Raw genomic sequence first — 21028 nt, forward strand, 5'->3', positions numbered from 1 at the left:
GTGGAGTTGACAGTTCCAGACAGCGTTCTTGGTGAGCGAACTGAGCCTTTCATGGAACAGAACATGGAACATTTCATTCTTATTCTTGCTTCTTGGTTTCTTCTATTCCTCTAATCTTGCTGTATGGTTACTTCACTGCAAGATGTTCCTTCTGCAAGGACCTCCTACGAAATTGCCCAGGAAATCTTCCACCAAAGTGGAGTTGACAGTTCCCGACAGCGTTCTTGGTGAGCGAACTGAGCCTTTCATGGAACAGAACATGGAACATTTCATTCTTATTCTTGCTTCTTGGTTTCTTCTATTCCTCTAATCTTGCTGTATGGTTACCTCACTGCAAGATGTTCCTTCTGCAAGGACCTCCTACGAAATTGCCCAGGAAATCTTCCACCAAAGTGGAGTTGACAGTTCCCGACAGCGTTCTTGGTGAGCGAACTGAGCCTTTCATGGAACAGAACATGGAACATTTCATTCTTATTCTTGCTTCTTGGTTTCTTCAATTCCTCTAATTTTTCTGTATGCTAATTTTCACAGATGTTCCTTCACGGCAACATGTTCCTTCTGCAAAGGCCGCCCACGAAATCTTCCAAAGTGGAGTTGACAGTTCCCGACAGCATTCTTCGTGACTGAGCCTTTCATGGAACAGAACATGGAACATTTAATTCTTATTCTTGATTGATGGTTTCTTCTGTTCCTCTAATCTTTCTGTATGGTAATTTTCACAGACGTTCCTTCACGGCAAGATGTTCCTTCCACCACCTATCTTTGTGCAGCTTCACATGCTTTTTCGTAACGCGTAAGCTATATAACGCTAGTTGGATGATACAGATAGCGCTTTCGGAGCAGATTGTTGCAGCTTCAGATGCGTTTTCCTAATGCTCCAATTTTTTTTAACGATCCCGACGCAGAGAAAAAAGTACTGCGATGCAGACACGTTGGGACCGTCTACGACACAGTGGCTTAGCCGGTACTCAGTAGCCATTAAGGCGAGTCGGCGCCTGTGTCGTATTTTGGAGCACATTGTTGCAGCGTCACATGCTTTTTCGTAACGCGTAAGCTATATAACGCTAGTTGGATGATACAGATAACGCTTTCGGAGCAGATTGTTGCAGCTTCAGATGCGTTTTCCTAATGCTCCAATTTTTTTTAACGATCCCGACGCAGAGAAAAAAGTACTGCGATGCAGACACGTTGGGACCGTCTACGACACAGTGGCTTAGCCGGTACTCAGTAGCCATTAAGGCGAGTCGGCGCCTGTGTCGTATTTTGGAGCACATTGTTGCAGCGTCACATGCTTTTTCGTAACGCGTAAGCTATATAACGCTAGTTGGATGATACAGATAACGCTTTCGGAGCAGATTGTTGCAGCTTCAGATGCGTTTTCTTAATGCTCCAATTTTTTTTAACGATCCCGACGCAGAGAAAAAAGTACTGCGATGCAGACACGTTGGGACCGTCTACGACACAGTGGCTTAGCCGGTACTCAGTAGCCATTAAGGCGAGTCGGCGCCTGTGTCGTATTTTGGAGCACATTGTTGCAGCGTCACATGCTTTTTCGTAACGCGTAAGCTATATAACGCTAGTTGGATGATACAGATAACGCTTTCGGAGCAGATTGTTGCAGCTTCAGATGCGTTTTCCTAATGCTCCAATTTTTTTTAACGATCCCGACGCAGAGAAAAAAGTACTGCGATGCAGACACGTTGGGACCGTCTACGACACAGTGGCTTAGCCGGTACTCAGTAGCCATTAAGGCGAGTCGGCGCCTGTGTCGTATTTTGGAGCACATTGTTGCAGCGTCACATGCTTTTTCGTAACGCGTAAGCTATATAACGCTAGTTGGATGATACAGATAACGCTTTCGGAGCAGGTTGTTGCAGCTTCAGATGCGTTTTCCTAATGCTCCAATTTTTTTTAACGATCCCGACGCAGAGAAAAAAGTACTGCGATGCAGACACGTTGGGACCGTCTACGACACAGTGGCTTAGCCGGTACTCAGTAGCCATTAAGGCGAGTCGGCGCCTGTGTCGTATTTTGGAGCACATTGTTGCAGCGTCACATGCTTTTTCCTAACGCGTAAGCTATATAACGCTAGTTGGATGATACAGATAACGCTTTCGGAGCAGATTGTTGCAGCTTCAGATGCGTTTTCCTAATGCTCCAATTTTTTTTAACGATCCCGACGCAGAGAAAAAAGTACTGCGATGCAGACACGTTGGGACCGTCTACGACACAGTGGCTTAGCCGGTACTCAGTAGCCATTAAGGCGAGTCGGCGCCTGTGTCGTATTTTGGAGCACATTGTTGCAGCGTCACATGCTTTTTCGTAACGCGTAAGCTATATAACGCTAGTTGGATGATACAGATAACGCTTTCGGAGCAGATTGTTGCAGCTTCAGATGCGTTTTCCTAATGCTCCAATTTTTTTTAACGATCCCGACGCAGAAAAAAAAGTACTGCGATGCAGACACGTTGGGACCGTCTACGACACAGTGGCTTAGCCGGTACTCAGTAGCCATTAAGGCGAGTCGGCGCCTGTGTCGTATTTTGGAGCACATTGTTGCAGCGTCACATGCTTTTTCGTAACGCGTAAGCTATATAACGCTAGTTGGATGATACAGATAACGCTTTCGGAGCAGATTGTTGCAGCTTCAGATGCGTTTTCCTAATGCTCCATTTTTTTTAACGATCCCGACGCAGAGAAAAAAGTACTGCGATGCAGACACGTTGGGACCGTCTACGACACAGTGGCTTAGCCGGTACTCAGTAGCCATTAAGGCGAGTCGGCGCCTGTGTCGTATTTTGGAGCACATTGTTGCAGCGTCACATGCTTTTTCGTAACGCGTAAGCTATATAACGCTAGTTGGATGATACAGATAACGCTTTCGGAGCAGATTGTTGCAGCTTCAGATGCGTTTTCCTAATGCTCCAATTTTTTTTAACGATCCCGACGCAGAGAAAAAAGTACTGCGATGCAGACACGTTGGGACCGTCTACGACACAGTGGCTTAGCCGGTACTCGGTAGCCATTAAGGCGAGTCGGCGCCTGTGTCGTATTTTGGAGCACATTGTTGCAGCGTCACATGCTTTTTCGTAACGCGTAAGCTATATAACGCTAGTTGGATGATACAGATAACGCTTTCGGAGCAGATAGTTGCAGCTTCAGATGCGTTTTCCTAATGCTCCAATTTTTTTTAACGATCCCGACGCAGAGAAAAAAGTACTGCGATGCAGACACGTTGGGACCGTCTACGACACAGTGGCTTTGTCGGTACTCGGTAGCCACTAAGGCGAGTCGGCGCCTGTGTCGTATTTTGGAGCAGCTTCACATGCTTTTTCGTAACGCGTAAGCTATATAACGCGAGTTGAATGCTGCAGATAACGCTCTCGGGTCTTGTCGAGTGAGGACGTGTTTTGGGAATCTCCTAACCTCGTGTTAGCGCCTCCCAGCCTTAACAGCCCTTTTCAGGGCTAAGTGCCTCGTTCACCCTTTTGCGTTTTTCTTTTTTCTTTTACAGGAATGAACCTGGAACCGGATCCCGCCATGCTGCTACCGCCGGCGACCCCGTCGCGGGACCATGCCAGTGAAACGTCCAAGGCGAGTTTCTCCTGACGACGTTTCTTTCCGTTCCAGATCCCGTAGCACAAGCGCCACCAGCCACCTGCAAGACGACGACGACGGCTTCGTCACGGTCGTGTACAAGAAGTCACGAAAGGCCGGCATCCCAGTGGTCTTCACGCCCGTCGACCCCGAGGTAAGTCTCCTCAACACTGACCCGAATCTGATTGCTGCGCAGGTACTCAAATCCACGCAGGAACCGTTTCTCGCGGAACGGAAGCCTGACCGTGACCGTCGCATCGCTGCAAGCTGCCAAGGCGCTGCTCGGCGTCACGTGCCTCGGAACCACCGCCGTCACCACCCGGATCCCGGAGTCCTACGCCAGGAACGTGGGAAAGATCGTCGGCGTCAACTCCAGCTACACGGACGCCCAGCTGCTGGAGTACCTGCGACCCTTCGGAGCCATCGACGCCCGCCGCCAGGTACGCTACCGCCCGAACCCGGACGGCACAACCAGGTCCCAGCCAACGAGCAGCGTCGTCGTCACCTTCAAGAGCGACGTCGCCATGCCCGAGGAAGTGCCGCTAGGCTTCAACAAGTTCAAGGTAAGCGAGTACTTCTCACCCACCCAGTGTTATCGTTGCCAGGGCTTTGGGCACGTTGCCAAGTACTGCCGTCGGTCGGAGCGCTGCCGCGCACGCGCCGGGAGCCACGCCTTCAAGGACTGCACGACGCGGAAGGAGCAACGGTGCGCCAACTGCGGAGGTCCCCATCCAGCCAGCTTCGGAGGATGCCCCAGGAGGAAGGCCGCCATCGCTGCTGTGAAGACGGAAGCCTGCGAGGTCCGCCCGTCCCGGAGCGGCCGCATCAACCCTGCCGTCGTGAAGCCAACGCGCCCAGCACCCGTCCGCAGCGCCGACGCCTTCCCAGCACTGCCGAAGCCAGCGACCCCTGCCAAGAAGCCTGCCACAGCCAAACCGGCCTCAGGTAAGATTCCTGACACTAATGCTACCCCCAGTGTTTGGGATCTGCACAGGGACCCTGCCCCGACCCAGAGACCGCCGCCGTCTGCCGCCAACAGACCCCCGCGGACGACGCCGGCCCTTCCCAAGCCTGCTGTACAGGAAGCTGCTGCCAAGCCGGAACCTGCACCTCCCCAGGGCACCCAGCTGGTGATGATGTTGGTCCCCCTGCTCATCACAGCCTTCCGTGCCATGCTGGCTTCCATCCCAGCTGCCAGCAACATCCCAGAAGTCCAAGCCTTCAAGGTAATGGAACCAATGCTTACCAGTCTGCTTTCTACTTTCAGTTATGGACAGTAAGCCCCAGCGGAGCCAACAACCTACCGCACCCGCCTTCCCCCGCTTCCTGCAATGGAACTGTGCCGGACTACGACCCAGGCTGGCCGAGCTCAAGTAACGCCTCTCCAAGACCAGCTACAGCGTCATCTGCCTCCAGGAATGCAACATCCCGGACACGATGGGGCTACCTGGCTTCATCATGTACACCTCTCCCAGCGTACCACACTTCGGCCACGGCTGCACGGCAGTCTTCGTCGCAAGGCACCTGGCACAAACCCAGCTGCCCACAGACCAGCTGTCGTCAGCCGTGATTGAAGTCACAGCTGTAAAGGTAAGTTTTGGAAATGACTCACTCACTGTCGCCTCTGCTTACATCCGTCCCAGCTACGCGGTTACGGTGGACCAGATACCTGACGACTTCCTGCAGCAAGTGCAGTCCTCCCTGCCAAGCCCTCTGCTTCTCTGCGGTGACCTCAACGCGCACCATCCGCTCTGGGGTTCTTGCAACGCTGACCGCCGCGGCCGACGCCTAGTGCAGTCCCTGGAGGATTGCAGTCTGCTCGTCGCCAACACAGGTGAGGTAACCTTTTACAGGCCACCAGTATCCAGCGCCATCGACGTCACCCTGCACACCCCGGACGTCCCTGCGCACTGGGAAGTCGGAATGGACAGCTGGGGTAGCGACCACTTCCCGATCGACGTGACCCTGGCCTACAAGCACCGGGCCCCGAAGCGACGGACCACCATCGTCGTGTGGGACTCCTTCCGAGCCTGCCTGGACGGATCTCCAGCCTCCCAGGACATCTGCGAGGATATCAGGACAGCCCTGGCCGCCGCAACCAAGTCCGGGACTGCGCCAGCAACCGAACCCAAACCTGACCTGAAGTACTTCCGCCTGTGTGCTGCGAGGCGCCGCGCACAGAGGGCCCTGCGTCGGAACCACTCCCCCAGGCGTCTGACGGCTTACCGACGAGTTTCCGCCGCCCTGCGCAGATACGCGGTCACGCTGCAGCGCTCCCAATGGAAGCAGTTCTCAGCCTCCCTGACCAGCAGCACATCGGCCCGGAAACTCTGGTCTGTCGTCAACGCCCTGGGGGGGGAGGGTGGAGGAGGAAGGCGAACCCCTTCAGCTCCATGGCTCTAGCCAAAGGGGTCTCCCTTGAGGAGCTGGCAGAGGACTTCGCCGACCTGTTCGGCGCAGGGAGGGACGTCCCCTCCACGGCGGCGCATCCGGCATCCCCCACGGACATGGACCACCCCTTCACGGCCGGAGAACTGCGCTTCGCCCTGGACCCCCTGAAAGCCAAGTCAGCCCCTGGGATGGACGGACTCACCTACCAGTGCCTGCGGAACCTACCGGACAAGACAACTACACGGCTCCTGGATTCCATCAGCCAGTGCTGGGACCACAGCATGCTACCACCATCCTGGAAAGAGAGCGTCATCGTGCCGATATTGAAGCAAGGGAAGCCCCAGGGCGAACTGAGCTCCTATCGACTGATATCGCTCACATCATGCTTGGCTAAGTTGACAGAGCGGTTGCTACATCGCCGCATTACATGGCTACTTAATTCCAAGTCCTTTTTTCCCCCCTGCATGACAGGTTTTAGACGCAACCTTTGCTGCCAGGACTCTGTGCTGGACATGTCTCGGACGTGGACGACGACGCCCAACGCAAGTGCAGAACGGCAGTGGTGTTCTTCGACATCAAGGCTGCCTTCGACAGCGTCCCCATCAACACCGTCACGGACTCCCTCGTCGACCCTGGAATCGGAGGCAAGGCAGCTGCTTTCATTCACGCTCTACTTTCCAACCGCTCTTTCAGGGTCCGACTGCGATCGACGCTGAGCTCCCCACGCCCACAGAACCTCGGTCTACCTCAAGGCAGTATCCTGAGCCCCCTTGCTCTTCAACCTCGTCATGGCTGGACTTCCCAAGGCCCTACCAGCAACAACACCTCCCCTGCAACTCTCCATCTACGCGGACAACATCTGCCTGTGGACCAACGGCAAGGACCCCTGGAAAGTGATGAAGACCATCCAGAAGGGCGTGGACGCTACGACCGAGTACATCCGTGGCCTCGGGCTCACCCCGTCAGCCGAAAAGACCAGGGTCATGCTGCTTGGTTCCACGGCAAACTGGTGTACGCTGCCTGAACCGATCCTGATGGAAAACACACCACTGGAACAGGTACGTGTCCACCGTTTTCTCGGAGTAACCTTGGATTCCAGGTCTTCCTGGGCGCCACTCGTCAAGGACCTCCAGACCCGATGCAAGACAACCCTGAACGTGACCATGCGACTCAGTGGACGGCACTCCGGCTTCCCCCAGAGGACCCTCCTGACCATCCACAACGCCACCACAGCCGCGCGGATGCTGTTCGGACTCCCCTACGCCAAGCCCAGCAGATCAGCGCTGGAATCCCTAGAACTGCTCCACCGTCGCGGACTGAAGCTGGCTCTCGGACTCCCACCTGGGGCGCGGAACGTCGCCTTGTACGCCGAGGCTGCCGCTCTCCCTCTCCAACTACGAGCCACCCAACACCTGCTGAACCAGCTCACCAGACTGAACAGGACAACAACCGGAAGGGCGTACTGCAGCGTCTAAGGGACCGACAACGGAGCCGTTTTTCATGTACACTTATCACGCAGGACCAGCTGTTCCAGCCCATCCCACCAGTTCCCAGTCCAGATGCTCCATGGAGGCTCCTCGGGACCGCCATCCGGACAACACTGCCAGGCCTGCCGCGGAAAAAGGACGTTCCGGATGCGGTGGCACGGTTCCTGGCCGCCGTGCGCCTTCATGAGAGCTACCAGGACTACCTGCACATGTACACGGACGCCTCAGTCGACCCTGGACGACGCGCCTGCTCCCTGGCCTGCCACATCCCAGCAACACAGTTCTCCTGGGCCGAAGGATTGTCCGGACTCCTCTCCTCCACGTATGCAGAACTCCTGGCGATCACGGAAGCCCTGGACATCATCGCCAAGACGAGCGCCACCAAAGCGGTTATCCTCACGGACTCCCGCGAGGCTCTGTCGAGGCTAAACAACCGTTATGAACACTGCCATCTTTCTTTCAGAGCACACCAGAAGCTGCAGCTCCTCCTGGCATCCGGTCATCGCATCGCGCTGCAGTGGATCCCATCCCACAAAGGCATCCCTGACCCTGGTCCGAATAATAAAAAAAAATAAAAGACCCTGGTCCGCCAGGCACCATCTACCACCAGCCAGGCTAAGAAGAGGATCGCCCTCCATGTGCGCAGCTTCCACAAGGACAAGCCCACGGCGGATGGGACAGCACCACCACCCTGCATGACGGCCGGCCTAACCAGGGACGAGGCATCGCTGCTGCTCAGGCTCCGTGCGTCGTGCGCCTTCACCCGGGCGTACGGCTTCACGATCGGCCTTTTCGACGACCCACGCTGCGGAACCTGCGGTGTCCAGGAGAGTGTTGCTCACCTAATCACCCGCTGCAGAGATACTGCTTCTCAGAGAGATCTTCTTTTCCAGAACCTGTCCAGCGCCGGCATCTCCGACCACAGCCTGGTTAACCTGGTCTACCCCATGGGCCCGCGACACCATCGCCGACGCATCCAAAGGGAGCTGCTGCAGTTCCTGAGCTCTACCGGCCTGGACACCCGCCTGTAGCTGCCGCCCTCCGGACCTCCTCCGCCTGACGCTGCCTAGGGCAGCGTAGGACCCCAGGACCTGCCAGGACACCAGAAGCCACCCCTTACCTGACCCCAGGACTTCTCCAGCTGCCGCCACCTTCCTGACCCGCCTTACGTCTGCCACGGACCTGCCTGTACACCAAAGCCACCCCTGACCTGACCCCTGGACGACTTCTCCTCCTGCTGCCGCCATCCTGCACCGCCCTACGTCACACACGGCGTCGTTCGACCCCCTTGCACCTGCCAGACACCAATTCCACGTTATCGCAGCATTCAACTCGCGTTATATAGCTTACGCGTTACGAAAAAGCATGTGAAGCTGCAACAATGTGCTCCAAAATACGACACAGGCGCCGACTCGCCTTCGTGGCTACCGAGTACCGACTGAGCCACTGTGTCGTAGACGGTCCCAACGTGTCTGCATCGCAGTACTCTTTTCTCTGCGTAGGGATCGTTAAAAAAAATTGGAGCATTACGAAAACGCATCTGAAGCTGCAACAATCTGCTCCGAAAGCGTTATCTGTATCATCCAACTAGCGTTATATAGCTTACGCGTTACGAAGAAGCATCTGAAGCTGCAACAATCTATATACTCCAAAAGCGTTATCTGCAGCATTCAACTCGCGTTATATAGCTTACGCGTTACGAAAAAGCATGTGAAGCTGCAACAATGTGCTCCAAAATACGACACAGGCGCCGACTCGCCTTAGTGGCTACCGAGTACCGACTAAGCCACTGTGTCGTAGACGGTCCCAACGTGTCTGCATCGCAGTACTTTTTTCTCTGCGTCGGGATCGTTAAAAAAAATTTGAGCATTACGAAAACGCATCTGAAGCTGCAACAATCTGCTCCGAAAGCGTTATCTGTATCATCCAACTAGCGTTATATAGCTTACGCGTTACGAAGAAGCATCTGAAGCTGCAACAATCTATATACTCCAAAAGCGTTATCTGCAGCATTCAACTCGAGTTATATAGCTTACGCGTTACGAAAAAGCATGTGAAGCTGCAACAATGTGCTCCAAAATACGACACAGGCGCCGACTCGCCTTAGTGGCTACCAGTAGTAAGTACTGACCACGATTATCCGGAAACGCACATCTGGCCTGGACGCCATTAATTAGCAATTAGAGTTAATTGGGACCCCCCACATTAATCAGCACCCTCCAGGGAGCCATCACACTAATTGGGGAATGTCTATCTCGCGTCCAGACCAGTTGTGCGTTTCCGGATAATCGTGGTCATAAAAAATAGAAAAAATAGGCAGAAAATAGAATAAAAAGATAGAAATAGAGTGGAGAGAAACAATTTATTCGAAAATCAACGATGCCGCGGCGAAGAAGCCGCTCCGCAACACCCGAGTGACCAGCGTCCGCCATGTTGGTAGTTTGCACCCAGCAGTTGCAGAGATCGACGACAGGTGGCCACTTAGTTGCAAGGCATCACACCAGATGGCGCCACCATCATAGCTCTAGACGAGAAAGACAGAACAAGATACTAGCGGCGGGTAAAAATGACAGCACTGCTAAGCAAGTCTAGGCATGCGAGAGAAAAGGTCTAACCGCTACTGCTAAACAGAAAACAGTACACATCGCGGGAAAAAGGCTTACGGGGGGACGATCGCTTAGGCCTAACCCCAACACTACGCAGCTAACACAAGGCGGGAACCACACATCGCTAAACATGCGAGAAAAGGCTTAACACGAGCGCGGTCACCGCTAAACACGGCAAACATACGAGGAAAGAGGCTTACGGGGGGGCGATCGCTTAGGCCTAACCCCAACACTACGCAGCTAACACAAGGCGGGAACCACACATCGCTAAACATGCGAGAAAAGGCTTAACACGAGCGCGGTCACCGCTAAACACGGCAAACATACGAGGAAAGAGGCTTACGGGGGGGCGATCGCTTAGGCCTATCCTCAACACTACGCAGCTAACACAAGGCGGGAACCATACATCGCTAAACATGCGTCAACAGGCTTGGACACCGCAAAAACAAGTCTAAACATGCGAGAAAAGGCTTAACACGAGCGCGGTCACCGCTAAACACGGCAAACATACGAGAAAAGGAGCGCGTCAAATCACTCACCTTTTCCCCCGCGGCAACTTCCAGGCAGAAACTGAGCGAGCGCGGAGAACACACACGTACGTCTGCTCTCTACGAGATCCAGCCAGAAAGTGAACGAGCGCGCGGAGCGCACGTCCGTCTTCCGCGACGGTCCGAGAGAAACTGAGAGAGGCGACGCGCAGCGGCCGCTATGGATGCGCGCGCGCCCTCTGCTCCACCCGTCCGCGCATGCGCGCGCGCGCGCTGCTAGCTCCCTCTGCGCCGGCCGCGGGTGTTTTCGGTTTCGGCTCTCTGCTGCGCGCGCGCTCCTAGCGGCGACGGGTGGCTTTTCAGTTTCGCTTTCATTCTCCGTTCTTTGCGCGCGCGCGCGTTTATCTCTATAAAGGCAGCGCGCACCGCGCTCGCGTCATCATTCTGACCGATACGTGGAAAACGCCATGTGTGGTTTATTCTCCTGCGTTTCTCGTCGTCGCAAGGAAAAGACAAAAAACGAAGAACTTCGCGAATTTATACGCGGCATCGTGGAGGAAGCCTTTCAAGTCCACCGTCTGGAATGGTTGCAAGCACGTCAAGAAATGTGTCAGGACAAGATGAAGACGCTCGACCGCATCTTAGCGGCGGACAGACTGGCGAAAAAGAAGTCCAACTTTAGCCTGGACAATCTGTATTGGGAACGCAGTTCCGATGTAGAGGACGACGACGAGGATGTGTAAATAAAAAGCGATGCATTTCTCTTCGAGTCTCAGTCTCTTCTTTCTCTTCGTGCAACGTGTGGGACACGTCGCGCGCTACGCTGATTGTCGTCGACGATCACATGACCGACGCCGGTTCCTTGAAGGAGGTGACCGATCTTTTCATTCGGGGTTCTCACCACGCCAACGCGTCGATCTTCTTACTCGTTCAAAACATCTTTTTCGACAGTAGCCATTTTAGAACAATATCCTACAACGCCAGTTACGTCGTCCTGTGGCGCACCGTGCGCAGCGTGCACCAGATGGAACATTTCGGCCAACAGCTATTTGGCAGAAAAAGATTGGAGTATTTTCTGGACGCATATAAACAAGCGATGTCGTCGCCCCACGCATATTTACTCGTGGATCTTCACAACTATACGCACGAGGATCACAGGTTGCGTAGCAATATCTTTCCGGGAGAACGTCAATATATCTACTCTCCGAAATGAATCTCCGCCCTCACCTCACTTTACTCAAAGTACTCTCCACTCTACCCCCTCCACGCCGCCGCGACGTCTTGAGACGTTCGTCCTTGTCCGACATGAAACACCTCTCCGAAATTTGCCTCAATGTATTGAACGGAAAGGTGGCTCTAGCTCCAGATACGTTCGCGCGTTTGAAGAAGCACAAACGCTTTTTACGACGGCTCGCCTACAAAAAGATTCACAAGAATCCGCAACGTTTGAAGCGCTATCTGTCTCAGCAGCGAGGACAGGGCGTTCTTTCGTCGGTGGTTCCTCTCCTGCTTTCCGCCGTGTTGAACCTTTTCGCCAATGGCCAAGAGAATTGAAGTGACCTCCTCCATCGGAAACATTCTTTCCTCGAAGGAGAGTGACGACGTCAAAGTGAAACTCATACTGCAAGCACTGTATCGCATACTCAAGCAGTACGGATTTGACCCCTACGACAATAAAAACAAGGCGTCCGACGCTACAAATGACTTGGACTATTCGCTCCTCTCTCCAGAGGTGGACGAAGAGGAAGCGGAAAGGGTCGTCTCGGAATTAAAGAAGGTTCTTTCCTGGGATCGCGAGGGTTGTGTCTCCGTGTCGGGCAAGCCCATCAGACACTCCTCCGTTTACGAACTCGTCAATTATTTGTTGCAACGTGAGACGGGAAAGAAACCTTCCTGGTTCCCCAAAGTCTCGAAACTATTGCGTCTGATTTCTCTACCCAAATCTCGCGAGCCTCAGCAGCAGCAGCAGCAGGCCTCCATTGCGTGGACGACTTATGGAGGGATATGAGAAACCAGAGGGTGGTTTGGGGGGTGTGGAACGCTATAGAAAAGCGCATCACTTGAGCAAAAAGAAGGCTCTCGCCATTCTCAGAAAGCTGGATGCCTACACGCTCCACCATCCGGTCAGAAGAAAGTTTAATAGGAGACGCATCATCGCGCTCAAGATTAACGACGTGTGGCAAATGGACCTCGCCGATTTTTCAAAATACAAGACATTCAACGGTGGCTACCGCTACATTCTCGTGGCAATCGATTCCCTCTCCCGCTTTCTGCGCACCCTCCCGCTAAAGACGAAGCGCCCCGCCGAAATGAAAAGGGCCATGATAAGACTTTTTCGGGGAGGTAACGTACCTACACGCATCTTTTGCGACAGAGGCGGGGAATTCTACAACAAGACCGTCAAGGAGTATCTCTCACGAAAGAAGGTACAGATGTATTCTACGTTCTCTCCAGTAATCAAAGCGTCGCAGGCAGAGCGCGTCATACGCACTTTACGCGACAGAATATTCCGTTATTTTAGAGTAACGGGAAAATACCACTTCGTTTCCGCGCTTCCCAAGATCGTGCGCGACTACAACACCACCAAACACAGGACTTTGGGCATCAGCCCGTCCGAAGTCACGCCCGAAAACGAATTGGAGCTGTTCAATAAGATAAATGGGAAGCCCGTCGTACCCTCCGTGAAAAAGAAGCTCAAACTGGGGGATAAAGTGAGGGTCCTACTTCACAGAAAAGGTTTTCATAAGAGCTCGGAAGGGAGTTGGTCACCTCAGATTTTCACCGTCTCCCGCCTGAGAGACACCTCTCCTCCCGTCGTACACCTGGAAGATTACCGGGGTAAGGAAGTGGACGGATCTTTCTACCCGGAGGAGGTACTCGTCGTAACCCGAGACGCCAATCAGCCTTGGCCAGTAACGAAAGTGCTGAGAAAGAAGCAACTGAACGGTCAGAGCTTCTCCTTGGTTCGCTGGTTCGGTTACGACAAAGAACACGACAGTTGGGTTCCGAGCAGCGACGTGGTCAAGATTGGGAAATGATGTCTGACATCTACGTCCACCTGCTCTCGAACGCCAGCATGGATAAGTTTCCCTCGAATAAACTCAACGCCTTCACGGTAGCTTTCGATAGTCCGCTTCAGCTCTCGAATCGGTATAAAGTCGGTCTGATGGATCTCAGCATAAGTAACGATTTTTTAAATATCGGCTACGAAAGGCAAGATGCGAAAATCGAGGTTTCTTTCGAGGACACGGTGGAAGCCGGCAGAACTTTTCGTGTCACCTCGGATCTCGAGAGGGATTTGGGAAAAGCCCTTTCGGAATTCGACGTTTCTTTCGCGTACAATAAATCGCGATACGACTTCGTCTTACCCGTGGACGTGAAAGCCGTGGAATTGGACCCTCGGCTCGCGCAAGCGCTCGACGCCTCGCTAGCGTCCCGTGAAGCAGGTCGTGCGGTGAAACCCCCCAAATTGAGCGAACGCGAAGCCACCTCCATCGTATTGGAGCACGCCACAGCCGCCGTCGCTTTCGGCGACGTCACTCTGAATTCGGAAACCACGTCCCTACGGAACACACTCAACAAGTATTTCCAGACGCACAAGCTGGACGCCTCGCTAGAATTCGCGGATAACGTGTACTCTCTGAAAACACCGAAAGGGTTGCACGTACCGGAACCCTTTGTCAAGCTGCTACATCTCACACCCGTCGAGGGACACGAAGAAGAAACGCTACGCGTCTCTCTCCCCATAGCGCGTCAATTTTCTTTCACGATCAAGACGAAAATTCCTCGATCTTTGCAAGTACATGTGCCTTCCGGCTATTATGCGACGCCGCAAGCACTTCTAAATGCGATTAATCAGCGCGTAGGCGAACGCGCGCGCTTCAGCTTCGACGGAACCGAACAGAAATGTAAAATTCGGCTTTCCGAGGGCACCTCCACCCTAAGACTTTCCGAGTACCTGGCCGTGCTTTTGGGCTTCGAATCGCGTACCGTGTTCACGGGGGATGAGGATGCCACGAGCTCCGTCGAGGTACTCCTGGAACCCCCGTTTCACAACATAATCGTGTACACGGATATCGTGGAACCCACGTACGTGGGGAGCGGGAAAAAACCGATATTAAAAATACTACCCTTTTATTACGAGAAAGACAAGCACGTCGTCACCTACACGTTAGATAACATCCAGTATTTTAACCTGTCTCAATTCGAAATTCCCTCAGTGACGATCGTTCTCGCGGACGAAACGGGAAGACGTTTGCCGTTGCGGTCCAAAGGCAGAACCAATCTAACGTTGCATTTCAAATATGTACCGTAATTCCCCCAAAATAATTCCCGTGTACACGGGACCCCTTTTTCAACGAGGGGGCGGTGTGTTGAGCAACGTATCCAAGTTTATCGTTCCCATCTGGCAGCAAATAAAACCGATCGCCAAGAGAACGTTGAAGCGCTTGGCGCGGAATTTGGCCGATGGCGAAGGAATATCGCGCGCAGTAAAAAAGACGGCCATAGCAACGGGGAGAGACGTGCTGGATTCCATGGAGGGCTCTGGAAACAACAACAATGGAAAGAAACGCCGCAAACGACAACAAAAGGCGCCGACACACGACGCACCTGCAGATATCTTTGGTACGCCGTGAAGGTCACACATCCGCTGCGCGCGCTCCGTCATGACGTCAACGAAAGGAAAAATACAGACGCCGATCTGTCTAACGAGTGACGTGATGATATTCGAACCCCCTTCCATTCAATACGGCGTGGAAGATACTTCGTACCAACTTTTTTATCCGGTCAACGGAGTAAATAATTCCGTGATCGAGTTTTGTATTCAAAATTTGCAAAGGGCACACTTGGATCTCTACGGCAGTTTCGTGTCTTTGACCGTGCGCATTGTTCGCGACGACGGGGAAGAAATGGACGAGAAAGATGTCGTTTTCCCAATAAACCACCTGTTGAGCGGCATGTTTAAGACGGTCACCGTTTATGCGAACAACAAACTCGTCAGTTCCAACGAGTTGTACGCCTACAGGAGTATTTTGGACGTCGTGCTTCATTCCACGCCCGCGGCTCAAGAAACAGTGCACGCGGCTGGACTTTATGTCGAGGACGACGAACATTTAAAGGACGATTACGACGTCTCGTTTCGCGGTCCGAAACAACGTTACGAAGCGACGAAGGGTGGCAAATACTTTAACCTGGTCGGTCAGATCAATACCGACCTGTTTCAACAGCCGCGCCTGATGGTACCTGCCGTCGAAATTCGCGTCGTTTTCCTGTTAAACAACGACGAATTTAAACTCGTATCGGTTCCCAAAGACAAGAAAACGTACAATTCCGAGGTGGACATTAAAGAAATGACGTTACACTTGAAAAAGGTGACGCTGGCACCTTCCCTGTTTTTGGAATACGAGCGTCGGCTTCAGACCACGCCGGCCATCTACGTGTTACGCGGATTGGAAACCAAGGTGCGGAGCTTGAGTGCCGGGAGCTTGGACGCTCACTTTGAAAACGTTTACCCCGAAAGGGTGCCTTCCAAATTATGCGTCGCCCTGCTCGCCACGTCCGACTTTCTCGGCGACATCCAATCGAACCCTTACAAATTCCGCCATTACGACCTGTCTCATTCGATGCTCTCCGTGGACGGCCAGCAAGTGCGAGCCGAGTACGACTTTCAGAACGACCTCGTCAAAATTCCCTACTTTAACTTCTTGCAAGAACTGGGAGAGAAACATTTCAAGTATAGCTACGAGCGATTTAAAACGAACGGGTTCCTTCTCTACTTTAACTTGGACGTGGACAAGTGTTCTTCTCCTTCGCATTTGAACGAGTGGCGAAAAGGAAACGTTCGCCTGCAATTACGCTTCGCTAAAGCCCTTCCACACGCGGTCACCGTCCTCTTGATTTCCGAGTGTCCCAAGCTCATGTACGTCGACAAGGACCGTACGGTCACCTTCCCATAAAAAAAAAAAAGATGTACGAGAGCGACATCTTGGAACTCGTGTCCCTGAACCCCCTCGCTTCCTCCATGCTGAGAGGCATTTGCGCTTCAAACGAAGCCTTCGTTTTACGCAAGCCCGGTTATTTAATCATCAATACGGAAGAGCGAAGAAGACGCGGGCAGCACTGGGTGCTCTACCTGAAAAACTACGACGGGTCTGCCGTGTTTTTCGACAGCTACGGACTTCCCCCCATCGAAGCAAACCTTCGAAGGACTTTACCTGTAGTGGACGAGTATAACGACAAGTGTATTCAATCGCCTTTTTCGCCTTACTGCGGGCTTTTTTGTATCTACGTAGCCACGCGCATGTCGAAACGCTACAGCTTGAAAAGTTGTGTATCCATATTTTCCTGTAACCTCGAAGAGAATGACGAAACAATAAAACGTCTCCTCGTGAGCGAACTCGTTTCGTAAAAAATACACTATTTATTTTTTCACGACATACACAAGACCCTTGCGAGACGATCTTCCAACGTGCTGACCCGACGCTCACCGCCGTCGTCGTCGCCGGTCTGCACCGTGACGTCGAGGGATGTGTGGAGAAGCCAGTAGCGACGGACGATAGGTCGGTTGAAACCCGCGTTGATGAGACACGGGTCGACTGTCTCTCCTCGTCTATACTTTTCCAACAGCTCGAGCTTGTAATCTACGAAACGCTTCATTTTCTTTGCAATCTTCCCACTGACGGTGAACAGACGTAAGGGTATCGTCTTGAGAATCGAGCGAAAGTCTCCCTCGCAGCTATCGCCGTGAATATAATCGCGTAATCGCAGCAAGTCCCGATACATTCGCGTTTGCACAAAGGTGGCAAACCTCTGCTCGGGCGTCATCATCATGACTGAGACGGAATGAGAGTAGACAACCTTTATTTCTTGTTACACACGAATTAGGCTCCAGCTTTGGTTTCGTAGCCGGGAAGGCAGCCCAAATACGGACGAAGGCTCGAGTCTAACCAATGGCTGGGGTTTCTCGACCAGAGTCCACCGCAGCGACAGGTAGTCAGTTGATCGCCGATTCGCAAAAAGAAGGTCTTTGGAGGAGGCTTGAAGGTTAGGACCAGAAGTAGATCTCCCGTCAGTAGCCATTCGTAATCTGCAACGAAAGGAGTGTGAGAAACGCGTGTTTTTATATCTCAAACACACACACACGTACAATCTTCTTCAGTCACAGAGTGACACTGATGGTCCATCTTCTCCATCTTCCTTCAATAGTCGAAGTCCTTCGCAACGTACGTCGAACGGTACCGTCCGACAGCCGAGAAACGGGCGAATCAATCGGTCCGTCCAATGCTTTTGCTCTGAAAAAAAAAAAAATGTGAACGATTATAGAACGTATTAAAAAAAAAAATAACGAGGAAGCGTACCTTTGGACCACAATCCACCGCAATTGGTGCAGAAGAAGCGGGCCCTGCCAATCTCCCGAAATATGTGAGGCGGGAAAAAACCGACTTCACGCGCAGCAAAAGTGTTGTACACTGGAAACGAAACTCTTCAAACATTTCGACGATGATGACGTCATGGGTATATTACTTACGAGGATCTACCAAGCTGATCATGATGGAGTGACGATCGACCATTCGCTTCGACATTTATAGTAAAGCTTTGCCTCTCACTCTCTATGACGTCATTGAACGTGTTTGAACATGTTAAGACGTGTTTGAACATGTTTGAACATGTTCGGACACGGGCGGCGAACCGTCGAAGTCGCCCCTGGACACACTCGTTCCTCTCTCTTCCTCTTATGACGTCATTGAACGTGTCTGAACATGTTTGGACGTGTTTGAACATGTTGTGACGTCACTGAACATGTCTGAACATGTTTGGACGTGTTTGAACATGTTGTGACGTGCGTAGACACGAACCCCGCAATACGAAAAACGTCACGCAGTACGAATTAGATTGGTGGTTAGTGTGTCGCGCCCAGTGTAGAAGGATCCTGGGTTCGAATCCCACTCTGGGACGGTTACACAGGATGTGACAGCGGGTCGTCTCTCTCTCTCTCTCTCCGTCTTTGTAGTCCTTGGACGTGTCTGGTCTCGAACCCCCTGTGTCTCCCCTCCTGCTCCTCCTCCTCGCACGATATTGGAGGAACAAAGGGCGGCATCTTGTCACAGAAGCAAAGTGGCGGATTTACGTAATCGATGGATATGACGTGAATGGGGTTAGTGCGAGCGTGAGAACCCTGTACTATAAGATGGTCATCCCCTGTACCCCCCTTGTCCACTATTCTCGAATCAAGAGTCCCGAGAAAATGCTGCATACGTTCCAGACGATTTTGGACCTTCTGGTCCACATTCGTCCGCCGTTTGGTAAGTTTTTCTCTATCTCTTCTTGTTTAGAAATAGTTATTTTCTAATACCTAACGTTCCTCTGTAGGTTTCACTGTGACACACATTGTGCAGCTATTTTTCCAGCTGATCCCCGGTGCGGGGGGAGATGTGCCCCGCTTGGATATGGAGACGTTTTTGCAAGCGTTCGCCATCGTAGACGAAGAAGACATTGAGATGGCCACCACAGAAGTGCTCATGGCGTGCTACGGCAGGGAGTGGCGAGAAATCGCTGTGCAGCGGGGACTAGAGGGGGAGCTCTTTTTCAGAGTGCCCCGAAGCTTAGAGGAGCATACTTTACCGCTAGAAGGTACTGCTCCTTTAAGCTTCGGGGAAGCGGAGCACCTCCTCTACTCCCTGGTGCACCAGTGGAACAGAGCGAGTGCAGCGGGTTGGAGAGAACTCGCTGAACGCTGGATGGCGAGTCAAATACCGTGAGTGTTTTTCGATTGTGGTTTTTATTCGTAGAATCCTTATTCTGGTTCTTTATTACTAGATTGGATCCCTGGGTTCTTATAGAAGACCATGAAGCACCCATGTAAACACGTCAGCCAATAAACGCATATCGTCTTTCGCATCACGCGACTCTCTCTCTCTCTCTCTCTCTGCCCCAATACAATAGAAGAATAGGAAACCACAGATCCTGCGTATAAAAGCGAGCGTGGGATAGACCGCAGTTAAAGATGATGATGTCGACGATGTCACCACCACCACAACGTTCGGTCTGCTTGCGCCGGAGGTAAGTGCATTTGTATGTGTTTAGATCGATGTTTGATTAATGCCTCCTTTTCTCTATTTGCTAGGTGCACACAGGAGAATTATTTCAAATTGGGGGGAGGGACTTCATGCCTAACATGAGGTCCGATTAGGCTCCGCTAATTTCAAAATTAGGGGGAGCATCGCCCGCATTATTCAAAATTGGGGAGGGACGTGAATTCATGTCAAACATGAATTCTGATTAGGCTTAATGGGGAATTGTGGGGCGTCCCCCGCCCCAGTCAAAATTGGGAGGGACGAGAATTCATGTTTGCCATGAATTCTGATTAGGCTTAATGGGGTATTGCGGTGTACCATCCGCACCACTCAAATTGGAGATGGGTAAGATAATTCTGATTAGGCGTAATGGGAAGATTTGGGGGAACATTTTAATCTGGCCTTATTCAAAATTGAACTCCTTCTTTCATTTTTCGTTAGATTATTCCAAAACGGGGGGGAGAATTCGTGCATAACACGAATTTCATTAGAGACCATGTTGATTATACAAAATTAAGGAGTTCTTAAAGGGAGAATTATTTCAAATTGGGGTTAAATTAAAACCTTCTTTCATTTTTCGTTTGGTTGACATCGTCGACATCCTATGCATTATTGCAAAGGCGCGGTGTCCAAAGTACAGACGCCATCAGCGCAATGACAGGGGGAGGAGACGGTCTGGTTCTGCGACGGTTGATCGAAAACCCACGAGGGGCATTCATCCAGTTTCGTGGAGCAAAATGTAAGACGAGTGGTTCTGCTGTGACAGGAGCATTCATCCTCGACGCGAGGCATTTCGTGGAGCAAAATGTAAGTCGACCGTCTCTGCTGTGAGAGTGTATTCTATGTATGACATTGTTTTTCAGGAACCAATAGCCGCTGTCGTCGCACATCATGCAGCACATCATGCAGCACAGGAAATGCCATCCAGCAACCTCCCCGTTAGGCCCAACTGCCTTCCTGTATAGCAGTAGGACCCCTCCTTGTACAGCATTGGGGCAAGGAAGACCGTGAGCGCCTTTGTGAATCGAGTGGCCGTGGAAGAAAGAGCAGGCATCTATCGACCAAATCTTTTGTTTGTATTCAATAAAGATGTTTCAGTGAAAGAACACACAGAGTCTCGTCAAAGTTATTCGGACTGTTTAATGCGTTGCATGTCAATAACCAAGCGGTATTTCAATAAATCAGTGACAAAGTTGACGATGTAGACTGCTTGCAAATGTCGCTGCTTCCGCAGGGCGTGCTTAATATGAGCGATGGCACGAGCGAGAAGGTCCACGATGTCTGCAGCGATGTAGTTGAATTCTGCGTTGGCCAAGCTCACAAATTCGCTCATCAGTCCCAGGGGTCCGTCAGGAACCGTTATGCAGACGTTCTTGTAACGGGCG

The 21028-nt window shown here is 52.2% G+C and overlaps 1 protein-coding gene and 2 long non-coding RNA genes across 3 annotated transcripts; 2 read left to right on the top strand and 1 right to left on the bottom strand.

Annotated features, from left to right (window-relative positions):
- The first annotated feature begins 6776 nt into the window (after positions 1-6776).
- LOC135367499 (uncharacterized) lies at positions 6777-8783 on the top strand. Its single transcript, XM_064600800.1, has 3 exons — positions 6777-7046; positions 7088-7447; positions 7508-8783. The coding sequence occupies exons 1-3, from the start codon at positions 6777-6779 to the stop codon at positions 8048-8050; spliced, it is 1173 nt and encodes a 390-aa protein (XP_064456870.1). The 3' UTR covers positions 8051-8783.
- Positions 8784-9818: 1035 nt separating this feature from the next.
- Positions 9819-10781, bottom strand: LOC135365932 (uncharacterized). The gene is made up of 2 exons (XR_010414021.1): positions 10621-10781; positions 9819-9999 (listed from the first exon to the last, which is right to left on the bottom strand). It is a non-coding gene; the product is annotated as an uncharacterized LOC135365932 (long non-coding RNA).
- An 8295-nt stretch (positions 10782-19076) lies between these two features.
- On the top strand, positions 19077-19468 carry LOC135365933 (uncharacterized). Its single transcript, XR_010414022.1, has 2 exons — positions 19077-19324; positions 19387-19468. It is a non-coding gene; the product is annotated as an uncharacterized LOC135365933 (long non-coding RNA).
- The last annotated feature ends 1560 nt before the right edge of the window (positions 19469-21028 follow it).

The sequence above is a fragment of the Ornithodoros turicata genome, chromosome 8 (assembly GCF_037126465.1).
Source record: "Ornithodoros turicata isolate Travis chromosome 8, ASM3712646v1, whole genome shotgun sequence".
Taxonomy (NCBI): domain Eukaryota; kingdom Metazoa; phylum Arthropoda; class Arachnida; order Ixodida; family Argasidae; genus Ornithodoros; species Ornithodoros turicata.